At 42.5% G+C, this 11871-nt stretch overlaps 1 protein-coding gene across 1 annotated transcript in view; it reads right to left on the bottom strand.

The window, feature by feature from the left end:
• Nucleotides 1-6556: 6556 nt before the first annotated feature.
• LOC139409227 (MAPK interacting serine/threonine kinase 2b) overlaps nt 6557-11871 on the bottom strand; it is a 17823-nt gene continuing 12508 nt past the window's right edge. Inside the window, exons 11-14 of the mRNA XM_071154082.1 lie at nt 11130-11324; nt 10751-10915; nt 10595-10635; nt 6557-10459 (exon numbers count right to left, since the gene is read on the bottom strand). Coding sequence (XP_071010183.1) covers nt 10186-10459; nt 10595-10635; nt 10751-10915; nt 11130-11324 — 675 coding nt within the window. The 3' untranslated portion in view covers nt 6557-10185. The remainder of the gene's footprint in view (nt 10460-10594; nt 10636-10750; nt 10916-11129; nt 11325-11871) is intronic.

Below are 11871 nucleotides of genomic sequence, written 5' to 3'. Positions count from 1 at the left end.
AAGTCGCTTTTGGGCCTTTTTCTAAGAAGTGTTTTCATTCCGAGTATCCAGTACCCACAACGTGTTTGAAATGTGGATCAAATCTAAATAAATATTCACTACACAAAGGATCCAACGTGCACAGAGAGTTGATAGCAAGGAGCCCAGAAGGGGAGGGAAGAGACAATGCATCCCCATCTCCACAGACACAGACTACCTGTCTGTCAGAGCAGCCATCAGTGTCAACTAGCAGACCCTGCAGGAAGGAACATCACTGTGAGTACCAACATAAAACATGTACTCTATGGCTGATACAATGCAATGTTATCATTCAAAGATATTTGCCCTTTAGTAATAATTTCTTATTTTCCCTCAACAGGAGTCCTGAAGTAAGAAAAGTTTATTTCCCTCAACATGAGTCCTCTTTCTGAAGAAATAATCATTTATTTTGATCAACATCAAATAAATACCGATATTATTATTTTGCATTTATCCCTTAATTCTGTGCAATATTTTTAGGTGAGCTGGAGTAGTTTCAGAAAGTAAACACTAGGGGGACACATTCTCTTAGGATTTGAGGACTGATCTAAATGTACTAAACCAGATAAAACAAATGTTTTTGCTTTACCTTTATTTAACTAGGCAAGTCAGTTAAGAACACATTCTTATTTTCAATGATGGCCTAGGAACAGTGGGTTAACTGCCTTGTTCAGGGGAAGAACAACAGATCTTTACCTTGTCAGCTCAGGGATTCGATCTTGCAACCTTTCGGTGACTAGCCCAACGCTCTAACCACTAGGCAACCTGACACCCCAAATATATAATGTAAGATATAAACTCTCCTACAAATTTATTTGGACAGCAGTGCTAGACTTGGACTGAAATAGGTGCCGATGCTCATTTTGGGTGCTGGTACTGTTTATATTTAGGTGCAGGAGCTCCACAATACTTACAAAGCTAAACTGTGCTTAATTTGTAAATCGGGAGGCAACAACATAAAGTGAGCACGATAGGGGGGTGACCTGGAGAGCTTTGAGGTACTGGAAAATCACCTTTTATAATAAAGCATTGCATGCATATCATTGCATTTTTGAAGTGGTCTCGACTAGAGGAGTGGAGGTATATAAATTCAACTTGTAAAATGTTGGTCCCATGTTTTATTAGCTGAAATAAAAGATCCCAGAATTTTTCCAAATTTCTCTCAAATGTGGTGCACACATTTGTTTACATCCCTGTCAGTGAGCATTTTTCCTTTGCCAAGAAAATCCATCCACCTGACAGGTGTGGCATATCAAGAAGCTGATTAAACAGCATGATCATTACACAGATGTCTCAAGTTTTGAGGGAGCATGCAATTGGCATGCTGACTGCAGGAATGTCTACCAGAGCTGTTGCCAGAGAATTAAATGTTTTTCTTAACCAATGTTACATTTATTTGGTGTAACAGTTTTGTTACCGTCCCTCTCCTCTACCTGGGCTCGAACCAGAGACACTCTGCACACATCAACAACTGCCGCACACGAAGCATCGTTACCTATCGCCTCACATAAGCCTTGCACACTGGTTTGGCAGTATGTCCAACTGGCCTCACAACCGCAGACCACGTGTAACACGCCAGCCCGGGACCTCCACATCCGGCTCCTTCACCTCAGACCACGTGTAACACGCCAGCCCAGGACCTCCACATCCGGCTCCTTCACCTCAGACCACGTGTAACACGCCAGCCCAGGACCTCCACATCCGGCTCCTTCACCTCAGACCACGTGTAACACGCCAGCCCAGGACCTCCACATCCGGCTCCTTCACCTCAGACCACGTGTAACACGCCAGCCCAGGACCTCCACATCCGGCTCCTTCACCTCAGACCACGTGTAACACGCCAGCCCAGTACCTCCACATCCGGCTCCTTCACCTCAGACCACGTGTAACACGCCAGCCCAGTACCTCCACATCCGGCTCCTTCACCTCAGACCACGTGTAACACGCCAGCCCAGGACCTCCACATCCGGCTCCTTCACCTCAGACCACGTGTAACACGCCAGCCCAGGACCTCCACATCCGGCTCCTTCACCTCAGACCACGTGTAACACGCCAGCCCAGGACCTCCACATCCGGCTCCTTCACCTCAGACCACGTGTAACACGCCAGCCCAGGACCTCCACATCCTGCTCCTTCACCTCCGACCACGTGTAACACGCCAGCCCAGGACCTCCACATCCGGCTTCTTCACCTCAGACCACGTGTAACACGCCAGCCCAGGACCTCCACATCCGGCTCCTTCACCTCAGACCACGTGTAACACGCCAGCCCAGGACCTCCACATCCGGCTCCTTCACCTTCATGCAACTAGAATTGCATGAAATGCGTTTATAAAAGGCCTAATTTTCCAAATAAAACACAATGCAAAAGCATCCAATAAGTTTGTAGAGTCACAAGCTTGGTGCAGTCATTGCGTGCCAGGAATATGGGACCAAATACTAAAATGAATACACTATAAGTGAATTTGTCCAAATACTTATGACACCTTCAAATGGGGGGGACTAGATATTTGAAGTGCTTTTATTTCTAAAGGTAAAACAGATAGGCCAATGTATGAAAATATCCTCAAATAAAAGGTGACATTCTGTGCTGTCCTCTCTGTAAAATTTTGATCTCAAATCCAAAAAGCTGGACTATAGAACCAAATGAAACGTTTTAGCTTCACTGTCCATATAAATATGTAGGGGAGTATAGCTCAGCCCCAAGCAAACTAGCATTGCTAATGTCTCATTTCCTTGAGCCCTAATTGCGCAACAAGTAACCCATTGGGCAATGGGTTAAGTGTGTCTGTTACATAATACAAGATATATGATAGAGACCTAGGTGGACATTCCTTTTTTGTATGATGTTGAGTAATTGGAAAGTACAGTATCAGATTCAGAGCATATGACTTGTGTGTGCTCACTGAGTATTTGCAGGCATTCAGTGTCACAGCCCCTGGAATGGTAAGCAACACTGCCAGATCATTGGGAAACATTAGGTGGAAGCTCTTACAGCAAGCTGCATCAGTTTCTTAATGTGAATAGACAGTCATGAATCCTTAACACCTATGACTAGGGACAAAACCATTATGTGTGACTAGGTTGATAACTAATATTTACTAACCACCCCCAAGCCAAGGTCAAGCAAGCCGATACTCAGGTATCGGCCTTGTATCTGTTCAAGAGCAATTTACAGTAGAATGCTGGCTGGGGGTGGTCAAATGACTTCAGCCTTGGTCAAGAGATAAAATGGCAGAGTAAAACTATGGTGATTGTGCCAGTTAACAAGTGACAACATGCTACAGATGGTTCAGCAGTTACTTCCTTGAATTGGCCCCAAGGCATCTACAGTGCCTTCAGAAAGTATTCATACCCCTTGACTTATTCCACATTTTGTTGTGTTACAGCCTGAATTCAAAATTGATTAAATACATAGCTTTTTTCATCTACACACAATACTCCATAATGACAACGTGAAAACATGCTTTTAGAAATGTTTGCAAATCTATTGAAAAGGAAATACAGAAATGTCTCATTTACATAAGTATTCAGTATTCACCCCCCTGAGTCAATACTTTGTAGATGCACCTACAGCTGTGCAATTACAGCTGTGAGTCTTTCTGGGTAAATCTCTAAGAGCTTTCTACACCTGGATTTTAAAAATTATTTTCAAAAAATGTCAAGCTCTGTAAAATTGGTTGTTGATCATTGCTAGACAACCATTTTCAGCTCTTGCCATAGATTTTCAAGTAGATTTTAGTCAAAACTGTAACTTGGCCAGTCAGGAACATTCACTGTCATCTTGGTAAGCAACTCCAAGGTAGATTTGGCCTTGTGTTTTAGGTTACTGTCCTGCTGAAAGGTGAATCCAACTCCCAGTGTCTGTTGGAAAGGAGACTGAACAAGGTTTTCCTCTAGGATTTTGCCTGTACTTAGCTCCATTTCATTTATTTTTTATCCTGAAAATGTCCCCAGTCCTTAACAAGCATACCCATAACATGATACAGCCACCACTACGCTTGAATATATGGAGAGTGATACTCAGTGTTGTGTGTTGTAATGTTTTGTTTTTGCCCAAAGCATAACACTTTGTATTCAGGACAAAAAGGGAATTGCTTGGCCACATTTTTTGCAGTATTACTTTAGTGCCTTGTTGCAAACAGGATGCATGTTTTGGAAAAAAATATTCTGTAGAGTAACTACAATGTTGTTGACCCATCCTCAGTTTTTTCCTATCACAGTCATTAAACTCTGTAATTTGCCTCATGGTGAAATCCCTGAGCGGTTTCCTTCCTCTTCAGCAACTGAGTTAGGAAGGACGCTTTTATCTTTGTAGTGACTGGGTGTATTGACACACCATCCAAAGTGTAAATACACTGAACAAAAATATAAACGCAACATGCAACAATTTCAAAGATTTTACTGAGTTACAGTTCGTATGAAGAAATCTGTCAATTTAAATAAATTCAAGGGCGCAGCCATAGGTGCCCTTTGTTGCGAGGCATTGGAATACCTCCCTGGTCTTTGTGGCAATTTGCATATACTCCAGAATGTTATGAAGAGTGATCAGATGAATTGCAATTAATTGCAAAGTCCCTCTTTGCCATGTAAATGGACTGAATCCAGGACCAGATTCAGACTGAATCCAGGACCAGCTGACATCATGTCAGTGATTCTCTCGTTAACACAGGTGTGAGTGTTGAAGAGGACAAGACTGGAGATCACTCTGTCATGCTGATTGCGTTCGAATAACAGACTGGAAGCTTCAAAAGGAGGGTGGTGCATGGAATCATTGTTCTTCCTCTGTCAACCATGGTTTCCTGCAAGGAAACACGTGCCGTCATAATTGCTTTGCACAAAAAGGGCTTCACAGGCAAGGATATTGCTGCCAGTAAGATTGCACCTAAAGGCACAGTCAACTTAGTGTATGTAAACTTCTGACCCACTGGAATTGTGATACAGTGAGTTATAAGTGAAATAATCTGTCTGTAAACAATTGTTGGAAAAAGTACTTGTGTCTTGCACAAAGTAGATGTCCTAACCGACTTGCGAAAACTATAGTTTTGTGGATTGGTTGAAAGACAGGTTGGTGTCATTAAAACTTAAGTGTGTAAACTTCCGACTTCAACTGTATATGAAAGTATGTGGATAGCCCTTGAAATGAGTGGATTCGGCTATTTCAGACACACGTTGCTGACAGGGGTATAAAATCGAGCACACGGCCATGCAATCTCCATAGACAAACATTGGCAGTAGAATGGCCTTACTAAAGAGCTCAGTAACTTTCAACAAGGCACCATCATAGGATGCTACCTTTCCAACAAGTCAGTTCAAGTTTCTGTCCTGCTTGAGCTGCCCCAGTGAACTGTAAGTGCTGCTACTGTGAAATTGACACATCTAGAAGCAACAGCTCAGCCACAAAGTTGTAGGCCACACAAGCTCACAGAACGGGACCACTAAGTGCTGAGGCGCATAAAAATCTTCTGTCCTTAGTTGCAACACATTGTCAGCACAAGAGCTGTTCGTCGGGAGCTTCATTAAATGGGTTTCCATAGCTGAGCAGCCGCACACAAGCCGAAGATCACCATGCGCAATGCCAAGCGTCGGCAGGAGTGGCGTAAAGCTTGCCGCCATTGGACTCTGGAATAACATTCTCTGGAGTGATGACTCACGCTTCACCATCTGGCAGTCCGACGGACAAATCTGGGTTTGGCGGATGCCAGCAGAACGCTCCTTGCCAGAATGAATAGTGGCAACTGTAAAGTTTGGTGGAGGATTAATAATGGTCTGGGGCTGGTTTTCATGGGTCAGGCTAGGCCCCTTAGTTCCAGTTAAGGGAAATCTTAACGCTACAGCATACAATGACATTCTAGACGATTCTGTGCTTCCAACATTGTGGCAACAGTTTGAGGAAGGCCCTTTCCTGTTTCAGCATGACAATGCCCGCGTGCAGAAAGTGAGGTCCATACAGATATGGTTTGTCAAGATCGATGTGGAAGAACTTGACTGGCCTGCAGAGCCGATTTCAATCCCATCAAACACCTTTGGGATGAATTGAAACGCGGACTGCTCGACCTCAGTAATGCTCTTATGGCTGAATGGAATTAAGTCCCCACATCTAGTGGAAAACCTTCAAAGAAGACTAGAGGCCATTATAGCAAAGGGGCGGGACCGACTCCTTATTAATGCCCATGATTTCAGAATGAGATGTTCGACGAGGTGTCCACATACACAACCAAACTAATGTGTGGGGTACAGAGACAAGGTTGTCATTGAAGAATCATGTTAAACACTATTATTGCACATTTTCTCTTGAACTTATTTAAGCTTGCCATAACAAAGGAGTTGAACACTTGACTCAAGACTAACTTTTCATTTTAAATTAAAATCATAATTCCACTTGGACATTATGGGGTATTGTTTGTAGGTCAGTGAATTCACTCTCCTATTTAATACATTTTAAAATTCAGGAAGTAACAAACATTTTGAAAAACTCAAGGGGTGTGCATTTTCTGAAGGCATTAAAGTATTCTTAACAGAATAAATAAAAACAAAAGTGGTTCAAAGCATTTTTATTGTATCTTTAGAAAAACACAAAATTCTCCAGTCAAATGTTGCTTTACGTGAACTGCAAAATCAGTCACATGGTACAGTAAAGTGCTTATTTAAAATCAATGTTTGTCTCTGATGTAATATGTACTTTCCAACATTTTTCCAACAATATTTTTGGGCTGGGAGAGGTTAAAAACAAGTATCAACAACACTCAAGAGAAGTGAGGATATCATAACCACATGGTAGAAAAACAAATCTACATGTTACCTCCCTCAAACTCAACTATTTATAAAAATGTTTATTTAATTTCAATGTTAAAATGCATTGCCGGTGGGCTACATTCAAATTGTGGGGAAGTGGATTATGACTGTCCAGTTGACTTTATAAAAAAAAGGTATTACAAAAAGCTAAAAATAAGAGGCTAGGGATAGCTTGTATTCATTCTCTCCTAATAAAGTCCTTAACTACTGCATTGGGTAAAAGTAGAAATGATTATGACGAAGGTAACTCATACCTTAATTATATCTAAGAGTACTACCAAAGTCTTTCTGCATTTCTGAGAATCCCAACCCTAACAAAACAGAGAAACATATTTGATACTTTGTTTTAAAGTAGAAACTGATTTGAATATGTATTTTCAAAACCCTAAAGACCCCCTTACTTAGCTTAATGCTTTTGTTCAGATTCTTGATAGCATGGTAGTTTCACAAACAAAGAAAACAGCTGCATACACAAATTCAAGTAAGTCTTACTATAAGACATAAAACCCCACAAAGATGCATTGGTAGAAGGTTTCTTTAAAAGATTACAATCAGTGTCCTATTATCAGCATAATGGGCCATATGACGTCAAGGGAGTCATTATTCCCCCCAAGAGTACCACACTGCGGTGCTGGCAACACCACATGGACATTCCTAAGTTTAGTAGTTTTACTCCTTGAGAATGCATGCCCGTGTCATAAACCTGTGAGAAACCTCAGGTAAAAACAAACACTTGTTTTCATGACTTTTACCCTCTTTGGCAAATGGCTACAGTGTCTTGAGACCATCACCATAAAATTATTGTTCAAATTTCAGAAAGAGCCTAACTTGTTTCCAAACAGATAGTTACCAACACTTCACATACAAAACAGTAAAAGCCTTCATTATTTTGCTCCAGATACAAATAAATGTTTCATAAAAAAATAAAAATTCCCCCATAAACACTTAATATCCAGTAATCCACCAGAACACCACATGCAGGTTGACATAAAAAAAAACTACAATATCAGTGGCACATTTAAACATTGACATGGAGTTAAACAAAGTAAACTTTTTAAAAATAACTGATTAATTACAGCTACATGGCCTCAGAATAGTTATTTTCTTCGGAATGCTTTTCCATTTTGTATAATTTTTTAGACCAATAGTCTCCTTCACCATGTTTTATGTAAAGTTATGCAGTTTAGAATCATTCTGAGAGGGTGTGTCACATTATAAAAGGACAGTATCAGGTTACCCTCTTAACGGAAAAGCCTGATTGTTCTGAGATCAGGTTTCAAATCCAAATACAATAGCTAAGTCACAGCAGCCAAAATGTGCTTTTCTACCCCTGCTATGCTTGACAGGTTATGACAGCCATGGCATAAAATTACTTCACACTAACCAGCAGTCAAATTACTGAAGATGTATTAGATGTCATCAGACCATTTAGATGTTCACAACTTATTACACAACTTGGCATGGGGAACCAAATTTGCCATTTTTAAGCGAGGGTAGCGTCAGGCAAACCCCTTTGAAATGTCAGCGGGGTATACAACTAAGCTGGATCAAGGAGTTAGCCAGCTAACGTGGCTAAATGTTCAAAAATGACTTTTCTTTTTGAAAGAGAAGCCTGAAATGGGAAGTCTCATTAGCTAGGTTTCCATCCAATTGGCAACAGATTTATGTAAATATTCTGAAACTTTGCATAAAAACAAATACACGCATTTTCCCAGAGATGGGTTTCCATCAAGTTGACCTGTTGAGGATAAAAATGCTGTACGTGATGACGTAGTGCACATAAAAATAACTTTTGCGGTTAAATTCCCATGTACCAAATTCAAGTTTCCATCACATTTGCAACTCTGATGGTTTTGTCAACAAAATAAAAATGGTGTTGTATTGCAAATATGCCCACTGGTCTTGATACATGTGCTCTAGTCAACAGCTTGCAGATGTAGGCTATCCTACCAGCACTCTATGAGATTATGGACGAAATAGCCAGATGTGTCAAAAGCAGCCAAGCACCATCATCATGTTTCCAGAATAAGACCCTCAATATTATTGGAAAGGAGCAATCAAATCACTGCATGATCTTTCTCCACCTTGTGAAGTTAATCATAACTTGTCATCTGTAGCCTAATAAACTGCATTCTGTGATGAGTCGTAGTGGGCCGACCAGAACATATCGCATGACTCCAAGTTTACTACAATATGTTATATCAATATTTGCTCATAAAAAGGCAATTGCGTCGCCATCTCCTCACATAATTAAATTGTACTGACAAATCTCACCTTGTCTATCATATTTTGTTTAAGCATTTGTTAAAGTTCACCGACAAATTTGGCGTTTCCATCAGGCCTGCTGTGACAGACAAGCCATTAAAAAAATAAAAATTGCATATAAAGTTAGGATGGAAACATGTTAGTGACTAAACCCCCAAAAAACATTACGTTTAGCTTTCTTAAATGAACAAGAAATCAAGTTATTTCTGATTTTTAATCCAAGTTAGCTGGCTAATTTATTTGTCCTGCATTGTAGTATACCTGTCTGGTATCAAATTAGTTACATGCACCAACAACTTTGGGTTTTCAGGAGGAATGAATGTTGAATGATGCATGGCCAGTGCTAGTTTGGCATAGTTCATTTCATCTATGAAACTGAATTGGTAGACATTGCAGCGTAATAAGGGCTGGTTATAGATACACATTCTCTGTTACTAGAGGCTCAAGTGCACAGCCACTGTTTTGTACTGTGGGCTTAAAACCTTCTAGAGAGGAGGCTCAGTTGAAGAGGAATTTATCCATTAAGATAAAGCAAAATAATCTGAAAGCTTTGAAAGTCCCAGCCAAACAATGGACTACACCAGGACCTAACAGTATCCGCTTCCAGCATTCTGAACTCTACACTGAATCCCTCCACATCATCTTGGCTATTGCATAAGCATGTATGCATCTGCTGATGGGGCATTCATGCATACACATACATACAGGCAAAGAGAACATTCCAGGTAAACTTAAGTCACAGTTGATCTAGTTATAACGTGAAAGCAGCACAACAGGTAGTCCTTTGGTGTCTGAGCTTGGTTCAAACGTTCTGCCTTAGACTTATCAAAATAAAAACAGAGCTTGAAGAGCTCTCCCATCCCATCGACCTCCCAGTCCCAGCAGGCTGGATGTGCATGCGTATGCATGCCCTGGCTGATGTGCTTTATAAGTGCTGCTGTGGGGCAGAAGGCAGTTAGGAAATAGACAGCAGGCATGGTAGCGGTCTCCTGTTAAAGATGGGGACATGCCTGCAGTCAGTGTGGCTGAAGAGCTGCGATCAGGTAGAGGCCAGGCTGAGCGGTCGTCTAGAGATCTGAGTTGGGGGTGGGGGGACAAAGGTGGTTGTTTAGGCACATGATGACGTGATGACGAGGGGGGTGAGGAGCTGACTGAGCTCGGAGGCAGAGACGGGCCCAGTCTTCAAGAGGCTGCCCCTCTGCCTGCGCTTGGCCAGCTTTGAGTTGGATGGAGGGGAGAGGTGCATGGCGGCGGAGCTGGCTGTGATGACCATGGGAGCCTCGTCAAGCTGCTGCTGCTCCATCATCACAGCCTGCTCAGCCAATTGCCGGTTCATGGCCACCGCCTTGCCAGCAAAGAACGTCAGGTCCTTGGCACTGTTTCTGATAGGATGACACCAAATATAGACATTAACAATGTAGAAGGTGACACTGCATTTTCAATAGTTGTACTTTCCTATAATGAGTTGATCAGGATACACTAAACATCCCTCAGGAACTCTGAAAATATGAACTCACCTTTGATGTAGGATAGATGTTGGCAGAGTGTCAGAGAAGCCCTAATAAAATAAAAATTAAAGCAGAGGGACCCATTTTAGACAAAAAACAACCCACACCCATTCTACCCACTGAAATGTGTGTCAAGGAGTGGGAGGCAGAGCGCTCGAGACTTACCCCCTGCACCCATGGGTGCTGCAGGACCTGGCCGGCACTCAGGCGGTTCTTGGCGTCCCGAACAAGCAGTTTGGAGATCAGGTCTTTGGCACTTGAGGAGATGTGAGCCCAGTCTTTCTCAGGAAATTCATACTTCCCTTCCTGGATACTCTCGAACAACGTGTTCTGGAGAAGAAATAAGAGCTTTCTTGACCATCACATAGTAAGGAACGTACAGCTTGAATTTCACGAAATATACACATGCATCTAGGACTACTATACGTCCTACTAAACAAACATAATACAGTTTCAGGAGCACACATGATAAAGAAAAGGGAGAGAAAGCTAGAGCGAGAATCTGATGCAGCCGGAGGTAGTCTTTCCTTCCTTCCTTCCTTACCTGGCATGTGTGGCACGGTTCTCCCATATCCCAGCCACAGTCACTGCCGCAGCGGCCCACAAAGGGCGGGTAGCCGCTCAGCAGGATGTAAAGGATGACCCCCAGGCTCCACAGGTCACAGCGCTTGTCATAGTTGGTGGCCTCCTCACTGAAGGCCTCCACCACCTCAGGGGCCATGTACTCTGCTGAGCCACACTGCAGGAAACAGACAGATTGCAGGGTTAGTTAGCTCTGGGCTGGGAACAGTCAACTCCCACCTGAGGCTACTGCTGTAGCTATATAAAACAGCTGAATGTAATATGTGAGTACAACAGTGAAAATGAAAAACAAGTCTGTGCTGTCCAATGTCCCCAAACAAAACATTTCTGCCTGCTCTATTCAGCTGATGCCTCATGTGCCTCTGCACAGAAGAATAAGCCTGTATGAGAGTCACATAGTAGACAGCAGCTCTGGGCTAAACTAAAGCAGTACAGATGGGCTCAAGGGGGTGGGGGAGGATTATCCACACTGATGGATTTCTTTAAGTCCCCCTGCGCCAGAACATCTCTACAGAAAATGTAACGAGGCATGAAGAACATTATGTGCAGTGGGCTGGGAGGTGAGGGCAGGGATGAGTGGGGCCTGATCTTAGCACTCGGCTCAAAGCCCACAGTGGACCGACTGGTCAGGCTACAGGCTCAGCGTGACTGTGGGATGTGAAACTAGGCCAAACACTGAGCTAGGAAAAGAGGATTGTCGGTGG

The sequence above is a fragment of the Oncorhynchus clarkii genome, chromosome 5, assembly GCF_045791955.1.
Source record: "Oncorhynchus clarkii lewisi isolate Uvic-CL-2024 chromosome 5, UVic_Ocla_1.0, whole genome shotgun sequence".
NCBI classification, from domain to species: Eukaryota; Metazoa; Chordata; class Actinopteri; order Salmoniformes; family Salmonidae; genus Oncorhynchus; species Oncorhynchus clarkii.
The sequence above is the reverse complement of the archived record's forward strand: the minus strand, read 5'-3'. Positions and strand labels throughout refer to the sequence as shown.